The sequence below is a fragment of the Manacus candei genome, unplaced genomic scaffold (genome assembly GCF_025592945.1).
Source record: "Manacus candei isolate 608988 ecotype Guabito, Panama unplaced genomic scaffold, ASM2559294v1 h1tg000014l, whole genome shotgun sequence".
NCBI lineage: Eukaryota > Metazoa > Chordata > Aves > Passeriformes > Pipridae > Manacus > Manacus candei.
Window position 1 is genome coordinate 61,484,713 of NW_026138062.1, and position 21,881 is coordinate 61,506,593.

The 21,881-nt window shown below is 38.8% G+C and overlaps 1 protein-coding gene across 1 annotated transcript in view; it reads right to left on the reverse strand.

Annotated features, from left to right (window-relative positions):
* Positions 1-21,881, reverse strand: part of IMPG2 (interphotoreceptor matrix proteoglycan 2) — a 59,080-nt gene that overhangs the window by 11,715 nt on the left and 25,484 nt on the right. The window contains exons 6-11 of the mRNA XM_051780935.1: positions 14,113-14,159; positions 13,554-13,645; positions 10,549-10,710; positions 7,841-7,899; positions 4,280-4,524; positions 3,572-3,654 (exon numbers count right to left, since the gene is read on the reverse strand). Of these exons, the coding sequence (XP_051636895.1) occupies positions 3,572-3,654; positions 4,280-4,524; positions 7,841-7,899; positions 10,549-10,710; positions 13,554-13,645; positions 14,113-14,159 (688 nt within the window). The remainder of the gene's footprint in view (positions 1-3,571; positions 3,655-4,279; positions 4,525-7,840; positions 7,900-10,548; positions 10,711-13,553; positions 13,646-14,112; positions 14,160-21,881) is intronic.

The following is a 21,881-nucleotide window of genomic DNA, read 5'->3' on the forward strand; positions in this document are numbered from 1 at the left end:
GAACATAAACCTACTATTAATATTTCCACTATTACAGGGGAAACATTGATTATCTGCATTGAGCTGAAGACATAGAGGGTGTTAACAGCAGGCAGCAGCAGTCTTGTACTACTGCCTCTGTGAGAGAGCAATGCACAGCAGCAGGAGGGGCTAAACTGGGAGGATTGGCAAATATAGACCCTTTGCTAATCGTGTGCAATATACATGTAAAATGCATGTCCTTGTGGCATATGTCATGTCCAGTCGTGTCCACTGAAAAGGGAAAGGAGCCATTCAGATTGTTTGGAGTACAACATCACTTACAGGATCAACAGATTTGGCATCTATACCCAACCCCTTATCCTTTCTTGTACTAAAAAAATGAATCTGTCCATCTCTAATTAAACCAAAGATAAATTCTGCCTGACTTCCTAAAGCATGATGAGGTTTTAGCAGCTATTATTCAGGTACGCAGTCAATATATTAATTATAATATTGCAGTTACTATGATACATAAAACAGCATAGAAACAGAGCTTGAATGTATGCATGCCCAGTGATCATTTATTGGTATCTTTTAATTTTTGGGCATAAGAACTCAGGAGGGAAATAAAAACCATAATGTAAAGAAGAATGTTGAGAACCTGGAATAACTTTAGTTTCAAGGCCAAGATGCCTGTGCAGAAAAAAAAAATAAATCTATCAGCAGTAACTATGAACAACAAAGAGTATGCAGAACTAATTGTTTGGAATGTGAAAAGATAATTTGATTTTACATCTCCAATTTCCACACTGTTTACTTACTACTTCATGTCCCAATCATTATTTGATTTACAGTTAAAATAGTTAGCACATTTCATCTTTGAATATTAATCTACTATCATGGTGTCTGATGAGGTAATTATGTTGGGAAAAGCCAATAAAGAGATAAGTTATTTGGTCAAGGCTACAAAAGCAAGCTGCCAGCCTAAAATTCGGGAATTAGTGTTTCACACAGACACATGGCCACATATCAACGTGATACGGACCAAAAAAACCCATGGGATACAAAGCCTGCCAAGCACTTTCAAGAAGCAGCAATTTACTAAGAACTAACCAACTGCTGATGGTGATGAGCAAAGTTAAGTGGGCAGTGGACACAGGGTTCTATAATACATATTACAGTTCAAAACCATTTTAACTATTTCTGTAGCACGCCATTCCTGTCAAATCTCTTTCCGTTACTTGACCAGCAGGGATAACAGGAAGAATCCAAACACTTTGAAATTTTACTCCTGGTCGAAATGTGGGTGAATTAAATTTTCAGCTTCATTCAAACTGCACTTGAATGCTTTGGAAACAGGCCAGTTAAGAAATTTTTATTAAATTACTTGTTTACCTGCATTGATCACATTTAAAAATGCCAGTTGTTATGCCACCACAGTCTCCTCACATTCTTTAGTTTATATGGTAACAAGCAGTTGAAAAGTATATATACCACATAGACATGTGCTCCAGCAATAATATTTTTTGGCAAAACTGACCACTATAAATAAAGCTGTAAAAACAGTTACTATACAAAATTAGAAACAAATTACATGTATAAATTCCATAAAGAATGAATAAGGACTACCAGCAATAGCTTCTCAATACATTTTTTAATGTGAGCACTTAGTTGCCAGGGATTGCACTTCATCATTTATTCGAATGTGGATAGATGTTCCTATGGCAACTAACATTATTCAAAGATTCTTGTTACAGTGCAATATATTATATTAACAAGTTTAATATCATCTTGGCAAGTTCTGGTTTTTGCTAATGTCTTTTGAAAGGCTTACAAATATGACAGATGACTGCAAACACAGAACTCCCTCCCTGATTTTCCATTTTCTGCTGCCAGAAAGGCATTGTATTCAGCAAGCCAGAGCATTCTACCTGTTACAATTCACAGAAATAACAAGAAAATATGGATTTCAAAAAATAGACTTAATTTTGCTTTACTTTTTAAGAGATCTGTAAAACTCAAAAAAAAAAAAATTAGTGGTACCATCTGCTAGCAATTAGATAGTGAAGTCATGACAGACCCACATTATGTCATAAGTATGTATGATAATACAAATCCAACTTATTCTCAAATCAGCTAAGAAGAATCATAGCAAAATTCTTTTCCATAGGTAGCAGTTCTACTTAAGTGTATCCATAAAGGTTTGACATCTGTGGAAGTAATTGATCAATTTTTTACTGTTTAAGCATGTTTTTGATTTTCTTAAATTTATGTGAAGTTACTTCCCAAATTATCTGTGTATTGCAGATTGTACACAGCTGGTTTGGGGATATACTCAATATCTTTTACGTAATTAGAGTTCTTGATTGAAGTCATAGATTACTTTATTCATAGCTCATAATTGGAAAAATATAACTTCCACAATTTTTTCTCATACATACTATTCCCTAAAATTGGATTAAAATTTATTATTGCAAAGCTACCGCTACTCTAAAATCTTCTTTCCTGCACATCTGCCAGATTATCCACAGATAGAATGTAAAGATGGAAGAATTCTTTGTCTTACTAAAATAAATATGTGCAATATTTTAAACTAGTTAGACAGCTCTAGTAAAGAGAAAGACCTTCCCTGAAAGTTAACTTAAATCCACACTACGTTTAAGCCATTATGGTAAATCCATATGAATTTGTATTTTAGACACCAGTGATTAGTTTTTAAAACTCAGGAAAAGCTGGCATGAAATTGAGGATATTATACCTCTTTCCATTCTAATAATATTTGGGTTCTGTTAAGTGACTACAAATTTTGCTTACATAAAGCTTTCAGAAGCTGACCTGAAATTAGATGTGTCTGTCACAGCATTGTCTCATAACAGGCTTAGTGAGAACCTACCATCCAGCACAGGGGGAAGTGGATTTTATGGCACGATCTGAGCTCATTTCTTTGTGGAAGGCACATCTGTGTTATACAACTGAGTGCAGAGCAGAAACCTACTGCCCAGACAATGCTCCACCATTCAGAAGTTCTCACTGTTGGCAGAACTAATTGACTTGATCTCAGTGTGGCCAGCACCTAACTCAGTATCTCTGCCTAAAGCCCCTTTGCATTGTACAGACATGGTTAGGGATACTGAGCCTCCTGTCCAATAGGAAACTTCAGTCTATGTCCTGGCTTGTTCCAGAGGTAATCAGAGGAGATAATTACAATTTCACTGCCTGTTATATTTCTGTTTCCTTTGCTGGCATTAGGGGGATAGACATAAAACCAAGCTGAGAATTTTCTGTGAAGGCAATACAGTAACAAAAGGAGCATATGAAACTTAGCATTTTATCTCTTCCAGCAGCCAGCTTTAGGGTTTACATTTATTTGTTGCTTTCCAAAAAAACATAGGATAATGGAAGGAAGAATCATGCCTTTAGAGCAACAGACACCAGAATTGTTATATGAGAGATTTCACCAGTTTTTACTCTAATATAAGGTGTGCCTTCATTACTACTTATTCTGCATGTACAGTGGGATAGAGGAGCTCTGGGTGTTGGCTACAATTCCACCTTGCTGAGTTAAACTGTTCAAATGTGTCCAAAGGCCTCTGCTCAGAACCACACTCACATCGAACTCCGGGCGCTCCAGCACAACTGGATGCTCAGTAATCCAGGATGGGTCTTCTGACGTGGGGTGTAGTATTTCTTTCACTGTGAAAACATAAATACTTGGGATCTAAAGGCTGCCATAGCAGTGTGAGGAGGTTATGTTGGAAGACTGACTGAAAAACCCTCTCTGATCTCAGATTTGTGAGTAAAATCTTCTCAAAAAATTTGTCAGAGAGATTTTATTCCTGGAAATGCCCCCCAAATCACTGATAGGAAGTACAGAGGAAAGATAAGAACAAAGGGGTGACAGCCCTCTTTCATCACCTCTAGCAGGATCACTGAATATTCAACAATAACCCAGGTATTTCCTTGTGCTGCTCAAGGCCAACACAGGGCTACTAAGCTGAAGGTCACCTTGGTGCAAGGTGTACCATGTGAACCCTTTTTATTCCTATTAATTTTTGGAAGTGTTACTGGAATTGCACAGCACAAGCCTTAGTGTAAAAATAAAAAAAAAAAAAGAGACTAAACTAATGGATTAAAAAAATGGGATGCTACTGCCAATGATTTGGCCTAGTTAAGATCGGAGCAAAACAAGTTGTAACATAGTTGGTTTTGTTCTCTCTGTTTAATTATTAAGAGGGCAACTGAATAATTTGCTCATCTGAGATTTAGTTTATAAAAATTCAGATGTGTGACACACCAGTGCATCATAATTAATACTCACCATTAGTAAGCTGGAGAGAGTTAGGGTCTAAAGACAAGGAAGTGTTTTCAAGCAAAGCATTTTTCTGGAGGATTTCAGCAATATAATCTCGGAAATCACTGATGGTGTACACAACTGTTGGATTATCCTCTATGCCCATAAAGGAGTTGTCCTCCACCTTGTTGGATTGAAGGTTAATCAGGTCCCAGGTGGCATTGGTGATGGCTTTTCCATCAAATGTAACAGCATAGTGAACTTCTACCCCACTTCAGTTGTACAAAGAGAAAGAGAACACAGATGAGAAATGCCAGGTTTTCCAAAGTATAGCAAACACTGTGATATTTTTTCCCCAGAACCTGTTCAATACACTTTTTAATATAAAAATATATGGCTTTAAAGGATTCTAAATAAAAACTATTTAATTCTTTTCACTTTTGTATCTGCTTGTGCTTTCCACCAATGCAAAGTTCTCAAGGAAAAGGCTACCAAAAGCTGACACCTGGTCTGCTCCCAGCCCTGTACTTCTACTAATGAATGGTAGACAGACCACAAGCAGACCAAAAGGCTGGCTTTTTACCAGCATTATTAATGGACCCACCAGCATGCAGTGGTGAGAGTGATGATTTTAAGGTCATGCCAATGATGGGAATGGTTCTGAGCTATGAAAACCAAAAGGAAAAACAGGCTGTATATAGCAGCAATCTACAGTAGCAAGTGAGAGCCCTGATCACTGTCACTGTGCAGTGTCAACCTGTTCGAAAGAATGTCTTTAATAGCAATAAAATGGTATTTAATACAGCTTATAATTGGGAATATTTATCTAGATTCATTTGATCATTTATTCTATAACTCGGTTTTGTATCTGCATACAGCTTAGGTTTTTTTCATATTAATTCTCCCCCATTATCTTAATTTTCTTTTTCTGAATACATTTGCATGTCCTTTTCCACATGACAGTATAGGCAGCAATCCAATTTACTATACACTGGGCATAAGCACAAGGGAGCTTTAGAAAATATAACATATTTTGGCTGTACACAGAATACAGCAAGAAAACTAAGTAACCTATGAAGTGTTAGAAAAATGTGCCCTGAATACAGGTTTTGCTCATTCCAGGGAGCTGAATTGGATTGCTAAAATAATTTCTCTGTTCAGGGAAGTCTTAAAGTCCCAGCACCAGATACAACAGAGACATAATCTGCAAACACGCTGACTAAACTGAGGAGCCTGCTGGAGTTTTGCTGGTGGCTCTATCATTGAAATAAGTCCAAAATAAGCTCATCAAGGACACTGTCAGAAGAGGAAATAAAGGGCAGCAGTAGTGAAAAGGCAAAGATGGAACAGAGCATGCTCCTCAAACATAACCTTTAGATTTAATACAACTGTACTGTCAGTTGCTTTTAATAATTCCTAACAAATAACTACAACACCATCATCTGTCTGCAAAAGGCTAAACATCTGGTGGCTGGAACATAGTCTTTGTGAACAGTTGCATGCATCTTATCCTCCAGAAGTGCACAGTAGTAGGGGATGGCTTTAAGTCACTACAGTTTGTGAAGAGATTTTTGTTATCTAACCTTTCTCCTAAAATTAGAATGCTCTTTAAAATTCTCCATGGAAACTGGCTATGCCTTTGCTGAGATATACACAAAAGAAAACAATACACCTAGTAAGTTAATGCCACAGTTCATTTTCTGTCTTGTGAAATTCTTAAAATACTAAAGAAAATTTAGTATTCTTAACTTGCATATATCTGATGAAAAACAAGTCCAGACTGATCCCATGTTCTGCTAAAGAACGTTTACGAAAATTCTGGTAAAACGTGCAGCACCTTTGCCCTTTAAGTAGCTAAAGCAACTGCCTTTGCTGGAGAACTGTGGTTTTCTTGCCTACTTTTATTTCAGTATAATAATCACCCCTGATATATTCAAGACTTTGCTGCAAAATATGAAGACCTCGAGTAATCATTAAGCAATTTTGTTTACTTCACAAAAGAGACTCTTATACACAAGTTAGCCCAGTAGCTGACTTGTGTTTAGGTAGACTTTCCCTGAGTATTTCTTTTTATTATTATTATTAGGACTTAAATAAGCAAATTAGGTTTATCTTTAATCAAAACAGATAAGTTACTTGCATTTTTTGGTAGAACCCGTCACATAATATTTATGCTGGATAACTATCTTGCTCTGGAGCCAAAACTACAAATCCCCAAAACAATGTCCTCCAGCTAAACATGTTTTTTCCATCTGTATTATGACAATATTTATAAAAAAGTTGTCTTTACCTGTCTTCCTCAGAAGGGCTGAATATAAAAACAAAACAGAACAGCAAAACCTGTTAAATCAGTGTCATAATTTCCTTTAGGTCTTATAGTTTTTACAAATTTGCTTTTGTATTCTACAGGGTACACTAATTTGAAAATGCACAAAGCAAAATACTACTAAGTTGCATTGTTATTCTGCTACATAAACTGTTCTGCTTTTACTGAACTGATATTTCCTGTTGATCCCAAGGAATCAGCAAAGACATCTCAGCTTACTACACATAATGCAGTTCAAGATCAAGGAGATCAAGGCTCACTAATTCTACCTAAAGGTTTAGTCTACAACCTTGGGGTTTTGTCATGCACAGCAGAGGAGAGAGTTCTGGTGCTCTGCCAGAAATACCAACCTTTTATTTGTCTCCCCAAATGAACCAAGAGCTTGCAAATGTATTAGACTGAAAATACCAAGATGGAAGGTTTTGCTGCCTTCCAGGCTGAAAACTGGACACAGTCTAAGGTTCCAGCCACAAAACCTTTCTCACTATAGCTACTTTGTTACCTGTATGTAATCTAGCTACAGTTCCCTAGGCAATAAATTCTAAGAAACACAGCTTACAGTCTCAAAGAAAACACAATTTAGATTAACTCATGAACACTATCATTAGATTCTGAAAGTTATATCCAGTCCATTCAAGAAAAATCACAGTTTGTGATCCATGTACCCCAAAACTCAGACATCAGATGTTTGATGCATTAACTTAGCAAATTAACTTAAAATGTCATTCTGAAGCACAAATTGAATTCAGGAAATTAGTCTTAAAAAAAATACTTACAGGAATAAAGAGAGTAAAAACATTGCATATCAAACTATTTGCCCACCTTTGTTTTGATCCAAGAGAGAAAGACCTTTACATATTCTAAACACCAACGTTTAGAGTCATCCCAAATTAACATTAAGAAGTTCAAAAAGAAATTTAAATACACCACATTTTTCCAAAAAGGTTTGTGTTCTTCCTTGTTTAATACTAGGAGATATCAACAGTACAGAAGAAGTATTAGATGTTAGTGTACCTTTTAATTTTACGATAGAATCATTAAAAAAAACCCAAACCATAATATTTGCATTTGCATACAGCTCTGTATTTCTATTTCAACTGTTATATATAGAGGTACCAAATATGAAAGCACTTGTCCTTTGGTTAATACATCCTAGGAACTCCCACACACATGCCCAACATTCTTCCAAGCATCATGTTAGCTCACTGCACCATCATACATGATCAGTTCCGACCACCACGTATGCATCAGTATCTTTTTACCTGTAACCCAGGATGTGGATGTTTTTGTATCCAGGTAGTACTTCAAATACACTTTTAATCTATTTTGAGGAAAAAACAAAAGATTAACACACCTTCACCCTACTCATGTGGTAAAAAAAAAAATCAGGAAGTGTTTTCAACATTTTCCATAAATATACCTGAGCTGTTATATCTAACAGGAAAAAAATGGTTGATTATTCTCTTTCTTTATGGAAGAGTAGTTTTGGTGACATTGTTTCGTTATTAGAAAAGGAAAAGGGAAAATAAAAAGTATGAAGAACAACATCTAGCATTCCCCAGCAACTGTATAGACACATTCAAGGAGACTGCAGAGACCTGCACGGCCCATAGTGGACTACATTCTTTTTTCTTATTTATGCAGCACAAATCCCTCTCTGCCCAAAGAGTTTCCATTACTTCCCACACCCCTCTGGATTAAAAAGAAATCAGGAAAATGCTCTGGACCTTAGCAACTTAAGTGGAGCAGCGGCTGCCATAAGAAAGGGACCTCTCAGATTCCAAAGAGGCACAACATAGTGCAAAACACAGCTCACCTCCACTGCCCTAAACTTACAAAGGGCTCAGGAGAGACCAGCAGTGCTGTTCAAAAAAGACAGCTGGGGACAGCAAAACGGAAGTACATCCACGCCTGTTTCAGTAGTCAACTGTGCTACAAGATATAGAATATTGAAGGTTCATGCTGGTTTGGAGGGTTTTTTTAGCTCCCAAAAGATCTTTGCCAGTTGAGGATTATTTTTTACTCTGCAAATTCCTATTCCGCTCCCTGATATCCCTATTTTTAAACTGTCTCTGGTGAGACTTAAACAATCAAAGTGCTGCCGACTTTCTTTTTTTCAAGAGCTTCTTTATTCATGCTCAGAGAAAACCAGGCAAGGGATCAAAGGAGTGGAACATCCGTGTGCCAGGACTCTGTCCCATCTGACATTTCTTATGCACACACACACACTATGGCATTGCTACTTGGCCACACAACTAGGAAAATTAAGATGTCTAGCCTACGCTAGCAACTTGTGACAGTTGTGGTGATGCTTTTTGGCTGCAGTGAAGAGTACACATCTCTTTCCCATCTGGCTCAGGATCTGGCAGAGTGGTTAGCCCCAGTAAAAGGGATTCAACAGAGAACCCCAACTAGATGGGACAAAGAAGGAAGCAAAGCTAGAGAAAAGATAAGCCTCATGATGAGCTGCCATATGGCACTCTAAATACCTCTCCAAGAAAAAACAAAGACAAACTCCCTGACACAAGAAAATTATGGTAATAAAGTTACCACCATTATAGACAAAATTTTAAAAAATTGGAAATAATAGGGAGAGGAAAATTAGAACACAGCAGTATATTATAATACTTTAGGAATACATTTGTATATTGGTGGGCCAGTAACTTTAATTGTAGCATTCAAATGAAAATAATTGAAACAATTTTCTTAATAACTCATACATACATGTGTATATTTATATGTATAATGCACCTATGTATTTTTTCTTTAAAGTATGTGCCTAACAGTCTAAACCATAGTTCATTCCCACTGACTCCAATGGGATTTGAGCATGTGTTTAAGAACTGGGTGAAGGGGTTTTAAAATGCAGTCCCATGAACTGCTCACTCTGGGCATAAATGAGGAGCAAGAGTTGTCTTGGCAGCCTAGATTTGAGAGAGGATCTCACTGCAATGCAAACAATTCATTCAAAGAAATGTTGCTCCTGAGCACAAATAACAAATGAATTCTGCTGTTTGTGAATTCTTCTGATCTCCCCATTTACCACCTACTCTGTATAGACAGTAATTGTTAAGGTATCCTCTATCCCATTTCAGTGCATGTCCAAATCAGCAGATGATGATGGACCTGTCTACTTGAGAGTGCTGGCAGGCTGGTTTGCTCAGACCCTCAAATCATCTTTTTTCACTGCCCAGAACAGCTAATTACAGAAGAATTCAAACTGGAAGACTTGATTAGAAAACACTGAAATGAACTCTAAGCAGACTGGTCACTGGAGAGATGTTAAATGTTTCTTTGAAATTTTCAAGTCCTACAAATTTAAGAACTAATGAAGTTGCATCAGTAGGTAAACAAGAGACTAACTACTTCTCTGTGAGTTTAAAAGCTCTACTGCAGTAACACTGACAGGGAGAGGTACTGAAAAATTCCAAAAGAATGGTAAGGTCTATGCCAGCCCTGGTAGAAGTAGGTCTTTAAAAGGACTAAAATAAGTGAAAATATTGGATTCGTTTCTTTTGCTAACATGAGGCAAAGTAAATCAAGGAGATCAGAAAATGGGGGAAAGAAAATGAGAGCACAATCCCTCAGAAAGATCCTGTTTAGACTATGTCCCCATTCAGGGGTTCAGCATAATTTTCTGATCCTCCCAAAAACATACTTTTACCTCTTTTGCCTGCAAAAATTATAGCAGGATATATCATTAAAATCACAAAAAGAAAACTAGGGTCTCCAGCAGCTGGCATGCTACGCACAACGTACGGTACTTTTCTGCTTCCAAAGGCAGCATGTCAGACAGAACAGTGTATTCCCATAGTGGGTGGGTATTTTCCAGCCTGCCTCAGGCCAACAAAAGCCTTAAGCTGGTTCCGCACAGCCCATGAGAAAAAAGCAGCCCTGACACTGATGCTTTGTGTTGCTATTGCTTTGCAGAGCCAGCAAAAGGAAAAAGGAAGTTAGGGAAGGTAATCACCTGAGAAATGAATCGTTCAGACAGCAGTTGATGCTCCACAGTAGCTGGGTCCTTCAGCTCCTCACTGTACTTTTCACCAGCAATCAAAATGTTGAACTCAATCATCTGCTCAGTTACAGGTCTCACTTGCTTCTCATCCTGCGTCTTTATCTCATTATTGATCTGGAAGGGAAGGAAGAAGGGAAAAAAACAAGAGTTGATTTAAATGCTTTCTTTTTTGTTTGTTTTGCCCATTGTTTTTGGTTGTTGTTTTTTTTTGAAGAAACAAATCCTTGTTGCTCACCACAGACCAGATTCCTACCTAATGTGGGATTACTCCATGTAAAAAGCATCCCTAAATGTGTATGTGTACAAATGGTCTGCCATCTGTCAATACTACACTACATTCCCAAGTTTGGATCCAAATATCTTTCTTACACGGGACAGAAACTTCTCCAGCTGCTGCAAATCCGAAAGTTTCTCTGGCTCATGGTGGGGCAGAAAACCTGAGCCCTGTATGGACAGGAACAGCTCAGGGCACTACTGGTGGGCTGGTCACAGGTATACTTAATGACACATGAAAACTGCAGTGCAAAGCTCAGCATGCTCACTTGAGCCATCAGCACACTTGTTTGCCTTGCACTATAATGGAGTGCTTGTGAAGCCTCAGGGACAGAGGCAGCAACTAATGAGGCAATCTACTAAGCAAGAACATTTCTTGAGAATTCTCATAGTGCAGATAATTCTATTTTCCATATGGATGTCTGCAGTGCAAGTCTATCTAGTTGACCTCAGGTACAAACAGAAATCTAGTTGTGTGGAATGTTTATGAGGCAATTTAAAGTACAGCCATGGATACTCAAACAGCTCACTTGAGCCCAGTCAGCCTAGGTTGATTTACCCAAAATGTACTCATTTATCGCACGGCTCCTACTTACTATTCCACCTGGAAGACAAGTTACCTTTGTTGAGTTCTACATTTGGAACAACACTCTGCTGTTCAGCTTCAATAAGTGAAGGATCCCACCGATATACAATGGGCACTGGGACCTCTGTTGAGCTAAAGCAGTGCCCTTCAACTGGTGGATCTACAGCTGCCCAAGGAGCCCTGTGGCAGCGGCTGTACAATGCATGAGGGAAGCATGAAGCTTATCATAGCTGCCACAGGCAGCAGGCAATCCTAAGTTTAAATCTGATTTGAATGACTGAGCAACACAGAAAGAACGTTTTCTGCTTAGTTCCCTAGTATTTTAAAACTAGCTATTCCTTGTGGCATACTGAAAGATGTGAGGAAAAAAAAAAAAAAAAGCCAGATTTCTGGAGCAAGGAAGGGAAGGCTGGCTTAAGTTAACTTTAGCCAAATAGACAAATGTCTTTTGCTAGGGGCTTTGACTTTGCCTATTTACATGCAGTTGTTGCTTTTTCCCCATTAAAAATGAAAACAGAGACCCACCAAAATAGACCTTTTCAACAAAACTGCAGCCCAAGTTATGTATGGTGCAGGAAATGGAAAAACCTTTCTCCAGAAAGTTTATCTGCTTCCAGTGAATAACGTATATGTTGTTTAGGGACCCTCTAAAAATTTTTAGTTAAATTCTCTTCCTCCCGCACTCCATCCCTTTTTCACTGGATAACTTTGTTAAAGACCATAATGACTGGCGCAGTACTTCAAGCTAGTTAGCATTTGAGAGATACACACTTAGCAGGCATATATATACTGCTATCATATGGCTGTTTGCAACAACATATACTTTAAATCATTTATCAGTCCCCCAAAACCTGGTATAGTCAACATACAAGTGCAGAATATGAGCTTTGCTCACTCTTGGTCTTGTAATCTGCAATGCATTTTGGCTGCACTGAGCGATGATGAGGTGTGATGTAACTGTATAGAGTGAAAACACTGCAGCAGCAGCAATCTAATTCTGGTTTCTTTCTGATTTACTGAGTGGTCCTATTCTCTGCTCCAGCAGAAGTAGTAGAGGCAGTTCTGTTTTGAAAAAGAATGACGCTGTACATAGGACCAAACCACAAGTATTCTTGGTACATAATACAAAGCCAGACCCTGGACTTGAGTTTGAAGCCGTCTGCCTGTTTCATATTCAGAATTTATTCCAATATCAGAGTTCCAGTCAGCCCTGAAAGCTCTAGAAGTGTACAGTTTGGCTCAGTTTTGTTTCATAGCCATACTGTTATGGAATAAAACCCAGTACCATAAATCAGCTTCTACTTATATGCAGCATGTGAAACTTTGTAAGCTTCTCCATAATCCATTGAGAGTTTCATTTTTATAAGAAAACAAAAGCCAGGTGATTCATACCACTGGTTTGCAAAATTTTTTTCAGTCATGTAGGACCACAAATAATGCAATTGAATTCTAGAGTTGGGATTAAAGTTTAAATTCAGAGGAGCTCTCCTATAAGCAAATACTTCCCTGGGTATTTGCCAAGTGGTTTTCAGCTCACTTCTACAGAGATGATTTAATTACTGGGCATAGGATTCTCTGTGTTCTGACCTTTGTTTAAATATGACAGTAAGGGTGACTTACGATAAATAAAAGTTCATCTATATCAGCAGAGGAAAAGGAGCAGAGAATCAGAATCTTCAAGGCTGTCCAGGCCACTTCTCTGCATCCTACACATTGTACCACTACTACAGCAACCTAAGGTATATTGTGTTTCCACAAGAATAATAATGTTCCACATTGTTCTTGGAGCTGTCAGGACCACTAGGCATTCCCCCTTTAGTCCTAGTACTCTAAGTTAAATCCTCATCTGATAGCTCAGCTGATCTGTCCTCTCCCACTGCCAGGGAAGTGGCATTGCATAGCCTCTGCAAATGAAAAATACTTCCCCAGGAAATTATGTTAAAACTTTAGAAATTCCATGCCCTGGTTTTACGAAATCTTAGTTAGTATTAACACACCATGTTAACACCTTCAAATACTAGAAAAATGTAAATGACCATGAAAAGTATCATTTAGGAAAGGCAACAGAATGCTGAACCCCATGAAAAAAATCACTCACAGTGGTGTCTACAACATCTACCTCCTCGATGGTACCACCTGCAGGACTCTCAATGGAGATCTCATCAGGGGGAGGAACATTGGCAGCTGCATCTGAGTTTGAAAGAGAACAGCATTATTTTGTTTGGTTTGGGGGAGGTTTTATACCCATGTACATGTAGATACCCAGAAGCAGTTCAGCAAGAATAAATCAACAGTCAAATTTGATTTCTATTCCCATCATCACGGCAGCAACAGCACAAGAAACACCTGAAGAGCTGGAGGAAAAGTACCAAATACACTAATCAGAATAAAATGTTAATGTTCTGCCTAAGCAGATGTATTTTTGAAAATGTGAAATTAAGTGCAGTAAAAAGAGCACAGAACTAATTTGTCGAGTAGGATTTTCATGATTCCTACAGTAACAAAATAATGTCAGCACATAACATGATCTCCAGATTACAAACAGCATTATAGAGATGCAAAAATTCACAGCTCTTTCTGAAGTCCGAACACCATCAAATTTCTCAGTTATCTAGGAATTCAGAATCAGCCTTAACAGGAGTTAGATGAAAACTGACCTCTCAGTGTGGTAACATCAGCATCTGAAGCTGGAGTTGGAGTCCCACTATTGACAGATAAAAATAAAATCAGAAATTGAAGTTGGACATGTTGGACATTAGTTTGTTATATTTCTGTGGTTCTGGTGGCACACTAAAAAAGTGTATGTGCAGAAGAAATTTGTCATGGTACTACTTTGCTGATAACTTCATAAAAATTAGGTTTTGCAGTATTTCAGTTATCTTTTGCAACTTTGATATTGGGTCACTTGCATCACACAACACACCATGTGCCTCTCCAGATTGGTAACCCCCTTATATTCCAACTGACTTGTAGTTCTATCCAATTATACATTTTGCCTTCTAGCAGTTCTGTAAAGAAGGCAACTGTGAAGACCAGAAATAAAACACAAAGATAACCTGTATTACTCCATAAAATGTTCAATTTTTAAAGTACAAACACCATAACTCTACCAAAATCACTGCAAGAAGATGGGTTATTTTTATCATTAATTTTATTCTGCTTATTTGGAAATTTTCAAAAGGCATCAGCTTCCAAATCCAATTATTGCATTCACACACACATAAAACAACTCAAGGCCAAATGTGAAAAACATTTCAGGTAAAAATCAGATGAAGACTGCCAGCCTGAAGAAAAACTAACAGCTTTGACATGGCTCTTACAGTAAACCCAGGCTCCTTGGAGCCAATTCTGCAAGCCCCGAGCAACTGTCAAGTTACCAAGAGTAGGAAACATGCTCTGACAGAAACAAGTCATTCCTGAATGAAGGAAAAATTATTTTTCAGGTTTGTCATACTGTTAATATATACAGTCCAAGCTGTAAAATTAGAAGTTTAAGTGCTGGAGAGAAACTGAACTTCAGAAAATTATTGAAGTTCATTGTATTGAGATATTTCTCTCACTTCTAAAGGAACTTCTTTCTTACTGGTGGTCATACCTGTGCCATAAAATAAGTACTGCAGCAAGTCTTCACTCTAATGTATGCAACATTGGCCATAGTTCCAAGCCTTGCCACATTTGATTTTTGATTCACATATTATATTACTGGTCTTGCAGTCTGTCCTCAAGGAAAACTCCACTCAGACTTGATGGATACTTTGCCTCCTTCAAGATGTATAATCAGTCTCTTTATCACTTAAAAAAAACAAAGGCTTCCAGCACCAGCCAGACAACCAGATCCAAAGTTACACACTACAGATACCAGGGCACCAGCATATGATCAAAGACATGATAGTTGCACCAAGTTAAATGTCTGAAACAGTCTCTCCCCCTACCTCTCATGGACACATAAGACTTGCCAATAAACAGAGTTGAAGTCAAACCTGATGAATTTTCTATTTAAGTCAAGAATCTTTTCACCCATCCTTTCCCAGGAGGCACAGGTTAGTCCTGCACGAAATGATTAACTATACCAAAATATAGTTCAGGGAATGTTAAACTGACAGGGTGAGATCTCCACAACAATTACATTAGCAAAAAATAAAACAATCTCCAGACAAAACAGAAAATGCTTATTCAAGAGTTTATACAGTACTTTCATGCGTTTTTTTAAACAACTAAAGTAGCTGAGCAATATGCAAGCTTTGAAATGTAGTTATTTGTATCTGCTTCCATCTCGTGGACACTGGTACCTGTTTTCAGCCAGCACAGCACAAGATAACTCTCTACCAATTCTTTGACAACCTCAGTAAATTTTGGAATCATTTCCAAGGTTGGAAAATTTTACTAGCAAGTATAACAGACAAGATCACCTCTCTTAAGGATATTTTTTTAAGAATGCTTGTTATATTTTAGGCTGATTTAGTTTCCTTATTTGTTAATCATCTTAGAACTGCAATAGATCAGTCTGATGAAATATTTTCCAATTAGGTTCACCCAACTCCAGGACGCATTTCTTTTACCAATTTCAATAGGAATTAGATTACAGTCTCACCAAATTACAGCATCAGTAAAAAAAGCATTTTAGTGCATGTTTAATGTTCAGAAGCAAGTATGATTCTACTTTTCAGCAGAGGTGAGTCTAACATTTTCTTTCTTACAAACTGATTAGTGTAACTAGGGTCAGAATAAAAACTCAACAAAAGCAAAGCAATGTGCAGCAAAAACTCTGCTACGGGATTTGCAGTGTTCTATTCAGTTCAAACCTATATACAAAAATTACCTGAGTCTTGTATCAGCCCCCTTTTCTTTAGAAGGGGGCAGTGAGAAACATGATTTATTGTGGTAAGCTCTGATCTTAACCTGAGACTCACAGGACTCGATCCAGCTGCCCACGAGTTGGTACCCAGTATATTTTGGGGAGCCTTCAGGCACTCCTGATCTCCAGCTACTGCCCCACAGAGCACGGGTCACTCACAGTTCCCACATCATCCCTGGCAGCCTTCTGCACTCAGGGCATCTAAAATGGACCAAAATGACCATCTGACCAACTGAGCACCTACTTCTCTGGTGGGTTGGCCTTGGTTAAGGGCCAAGCACCCACCCAGCCTCTCCACAAGACAGGTGAGAAAATGAGGTGAAAAGTTTCTGGGTCAAGATAAAGACAGGAAGGTTGCTTACCAATTACCTCCATAGGCAAATTAGACTCAGGTTGGGGAAAAATGATTTATTGCATATATAAGTATGTTGGGATAGTGAGAAACTGCCAGACATTAGAACACCACTTATCCTCCACCCAGGCTCAACTTCACTTCTAACTCCTCTACCCAGCACATGCTCTGCCTGTTCCAGTCTAAGCCCTCCCTTGGCTTCAGGGAATACTTGCTTTGCCATGGTAGGGTGCTTTTGACCTTGGCATTCCCTATGCCACAGTTTCTCATTCTTTTTGTTCCCTACTCCTCTCCCTGTGCCATGCTCTTGCCCTTTCTCACACAGGCTTTCCCTGAGGCACCACTGCCATGAGTGTAGGGGCCAGCTGTGCCCTGGGGTGGGCACAGTCAAAGCTGGCTGGAACCAATGTGGGGCAGCCCTGGTCCCTCCTCACAGGGAGCCCCTGCTGACAGCACCTGGGCATCTGCACCCAGTACAGTTGTGTTTGCCAGTGTACCTGCAAGGTAAGTTTAAACTAAGTTACTCGAGTTTTTAGAGGAAAAATCCTCAAAGTAGACAAGAAAAAACAGACAGAATCACAAAATATGCTGAGTTGGAAGGGACCCACAAGGATCAAGTCCAGCTCTTAGCCATGCACAGGGCCATCCCCAAGAATCACACCATGTGCCTCAGAGCATTGTCCAAATGCTTCTTGAACTCTGTCAGGCTTGGTGCTGTGATCACTTGCCTGGGGAGCCTCTTCCAGTGCCCAGCTACCTTCTGAGGGAAAAACTTTTTTCTAATACCTAAACTAAACCTCCTGGTGCAGCCTCAAGCCATTCCCATGGGTCCTATCATTGGTCACCACAGAGAAGAGATCGGTGCTTGCCTCTCCACTTCCCCTTGTAAGGATGTTGACTGCAATGAGGTCTCCCCTCAGTCTCCTCTTCTCCAGGCTGAACAGACAAAGTGACCTCAGCTGCTCCTCACATGGCTTCCCCTCAAGGCCCTTCATCATCTTCATTGCCCTCCTTTGGACACTCTCTAATGGCTTAATATCTTTCTTATATTGCAGTGCCCAAAACTGCCACAATATTCAAGGTGAGGCAGCACCAGTGCAGAGCAGAGTGGGACAATTACCTCTCTCGACTGGCTGGTGATGCTTTGCCTGATGCTATGGTATAAATCACACTTCCAAAGGAGGAGGAGTTGGCAAATGGAAAAGTCTAAAATTAGCTTTCTAGAGTACTACTTCTAGAGCAGATTACTAGTTATAGACTGGTATAAAAATAAAGTCCTCTAAGTTTCAAAGGTCCCAGAGGACTCTCTCTGTCACAGACTCCAACAAATGGCAGCTCTCCAACATTAATGTCACCTTAAGCACCAGGTTAGCCATGTGGTGACAACCACAGACCAAGCCAGGCCATAGGGCAACCATAACAGTGCTGAAAATCAAGGTGAGACTAAGGCCACGGTCAAGGTGAGAGTTAAGGCTGCATAGCAAACCCATCTCCTCAAGCAGCAACAGACCACACTTTGTCAAGGCCAGGTAATACATACTTACTGGCACCGAGGGGCTTTCAAATACAAGCACTCAAGAGCTACCCAATTTTTTGACAAAATACTAGTGCACTAGTGACAAAATTCTAGCTGGCTGGAAATTAAAAGCCAAGGATTTAAACACCACCTAGTAAAACTGTAATCAGTCTAATCAAACAAGACCAATCAAGTATCAAATTTGGTCAAATTAGCAGCTATTACATTTTCTCAGGAAGATAAAATATTGTTTTATGAAACTGTGCTATAATCAACCTCACTTTATGCACAGTGTTGTTTTTTTATGGTTTTACCAGAATGGTGAGGTTTGCTTTCTTTTTGCATGCATTTCTTTTAGACTTCTACTTCCGTTAACATATTAATTTTTCAAATGCCCACTTCATTGATCTCCTAAAAAAGCAGCAATAGTACTAGGCATCTCTAAGGAAATCAATCAAAATGCACATGGCAACACGTACGCTGATTTGTTTGAACACACCACTTTTCAAGCTAAACATAGATTCAAATTCCCCTTCAGTTACATCACTCAAAATACAAGGGATTTTTTTTGTTTGCCCCAGGATTAATCCAGGGCCCACACTTTATTTTTAATTCTACCTACACAAGCAAGCCACTCCAGGTGGAGGGACTGTATTCTAGCAAGAGTTTATTTTGAATTTGAGACACAGACATATGAAATGTAATTTCTATTGTCCTACCTGCATGAGTCATGCCCTGGATCATCTTGGCTGAGCAGTAAGCAAAATATAAAAATATACACATATGTATGGAGATGCAGGAAGGAATACACACAAGCAGACTGTCTAAGCACCAGAACGAACAACACTGCACTTGTGTTTCCTTGTGGGAAACAACTGGTTTCAGATCACACAGCTCTGTTAGACAGCAGGATCTAGGCAGGTGTAAGACAAGACCCATAAGAGCCTCGGAAGTTGATCTGAAGCAAACAGTGCTTATGGACAGCCTACACATACCAATACAGCAAACACAGTTCACAAACACTGCCTACACTCCCCTTTTTTCAAACCCCATGGTACGTACTTCTGTGTGACATCAGTCATGTCAGGAGAAGACTTGATAGGTTCCAGTCCACCAAAGCATGTACAGAGTTCCATTGACTCAAAGACAACCACAGAGCCTAAACAGGTTCTTTATGTGCAGCCATACTGCGTTACTGAGGAGAAACAACACTCTGAACCTGTCAAATGGGGCACCAGTGATACCATTTCACAGCTCCCCATGAAATTCTATAAAAGGTATTAGATTTTTCTCTACATTTCTCTTCAAGGTTTAACTTTGTGGTTGAACACCTTCAAATTTGTACTACCTGTTCTGGACATCCATCAGTTTTTCAATTATTTATAACATTGTTTATCAATTTGAATGTTCTGAAGTCTAATTTGCTATGTCAAGTATTTATTTTTCTTGAACAATATTACTTCAATGTTCATATTGCACAAAGAAGGGAAAACCATTTTATTGTCTGATTTTCTCATTTTTAAATATTTTAATTACACAGCCTTGAACTAACTATGCAATTTAAGAAGTATTAAAGTTCAGAATGCAAGACTGAGCCTTGTATTCAGATTCTTCTCCTTTCAAATTGTACATGCATTTGTCTTAGTTTTCATTTAGGTAGTTCTTGAATTTTGATCTATTTTTGTTTTAATTAAAGCAGGACAAACCTTTCATATTTGCTAACAGACAGTAGGGAGCACAAAAGAAAATACGCAACTGAAAAGGAGCGGTGTGGAACTCTTCACAAGTGGTAAAGCCGTGCAGATAAGAAAAAAATTCTGAAACGAGCAATATCATTGCCAAGTCCACATGCAAACAGTAAAGAAGCTCAGGTACATTTCTACTTCACTGCAGGTAGAACTGCTGAACTGATGAAATGATCCCAGCACAGAAGACAAACACATTTAGATAAACAGTAGAAAATCTGAGTTGATACATCAACCACCTTTGCTGCTGCCACTGATGAAATAGGGATCCTAAATTTGCCAATTTATTTCAAGGCAGAGAACATGAACAGAACAAAGGAAGTCTTGAAATGATTTACTAAGACTAATTTCAGTGAGTTCAGAGTCAGCAAGTACCATCAGAAAGGACGTATGCCTCTATTTATTTAATTTGACATTAAGAGCTGCTTCTGAAGAAGTGAAAAAGTAGTGCATTATATTAATCCTTTTCAACTATCCTATTATACTCTTGATCTTTTCCTCAGTATGTTACTGTGCTTACAGAAATCAAGTGAGGCTATGGCATAAAAGCTCTAGTTTTCTACCACAACAATTCTGTGCTACTCCTTTGCCATTGGTTGATTCTCAAGGTCTGCCTTAGACAAAAGGACTGTCCTGTTGTCATGACACACACTCCAGTATTAAGAGACAGAATTTCATTATGCAAAGTTCCAATGGCCTACTGAATAAAGCAATCAGTAAAAGTCTGATGTAGTGCTTCCACACTTCCATCTGGGACAAAACCTTCACATGTCCACTGGGTTGCTGTGTACACATCTGGATTCTGTCATATTATATTACTTTTCCTTTTGAGGTTTTTCTCCTCAGTGGTACTCAATTTAATCCTTCAGTTCCTTAAAAGGCCGGGGTACCTGAGCATTTAACCCGTGTGAACAAGCGCACTAACCTTACGGGAACAAACTTCCATCCTGCTGTTACGTAATTGTCAGTAATGCCGGATTGAGAGTTATTCTGGGAACTAAATTACAACAGTACAAGACACCTTTCTGTAGGCTACATTAAAACTATCCTAGCACTGAACTAGCTGAAAGCTTTTTCCAGCTAGAAAGAGACACAGTGTTGACATCTAGGTAGGATTATATGAGTTGTATTAAATTATTTAAGTCACAGCTTCAATTCTATAGCTGTTCATGGCTTTCAGCGTAGTTTTGATTTGATCTAGTAGTATAGTTAAAATGATCAACAGATATCAAGGGCCTGTCTTCCATTCCTGGTCAGCCCTAAATTACAAAACTGTTTCAAAGAAAAAAAAAGTTTCACAGGAAAAAGTAGATTGGTCAAATCTCATAAAAAGATAGTACTCTTTTAGTTTCTTTGTGGGGGCTATGCTCCAGAACATGAACCTCTACTGCAAAATTTCCTTCTCTTATCAGTGAGAAAACACACTGAGAAATCTGCCTAGTGCCAGGCTTCCAAAGTAAAGTGACTGCTTCTGCACAGTTATCAGAGACATTGGAACTCACCAGAGGACAAAGCAAAGACTCCTGCTAGACCCCCACTTCAAAGCATCATCTGGAGTAGCCTGTCCCTCCCTGGCAATGGGAGTACCTCACCTGAACATCTCATCTGGATATCTAGATATTTATCGTACCCTGGATACTTAGATATTTAGGATAGTCCTGCCGTCCCTTGAGACGAGACCAGAACAGTTGCCTATTTTGATACAGATGACAAAGCTGAGTGGCAAATCAGTCACATTCAAACCCCAGCAGTGCCCTGCACTGGACCAGCCTCTCTCTGCACATGTGTGCCAGCAGGCAAGGACAGCAATGCCCAGGAAATGGCAGAACTGTACTCACCTCTCCTCCTGTGCAGGAGGGACTTGACACTGGATTTCCCACACTGCCTTAGAGGCTGGTGGTGATTCTGGGTTGGGTTCTTACAGAACATTTTTAAAAGATCTTCATTTTATTCTGATG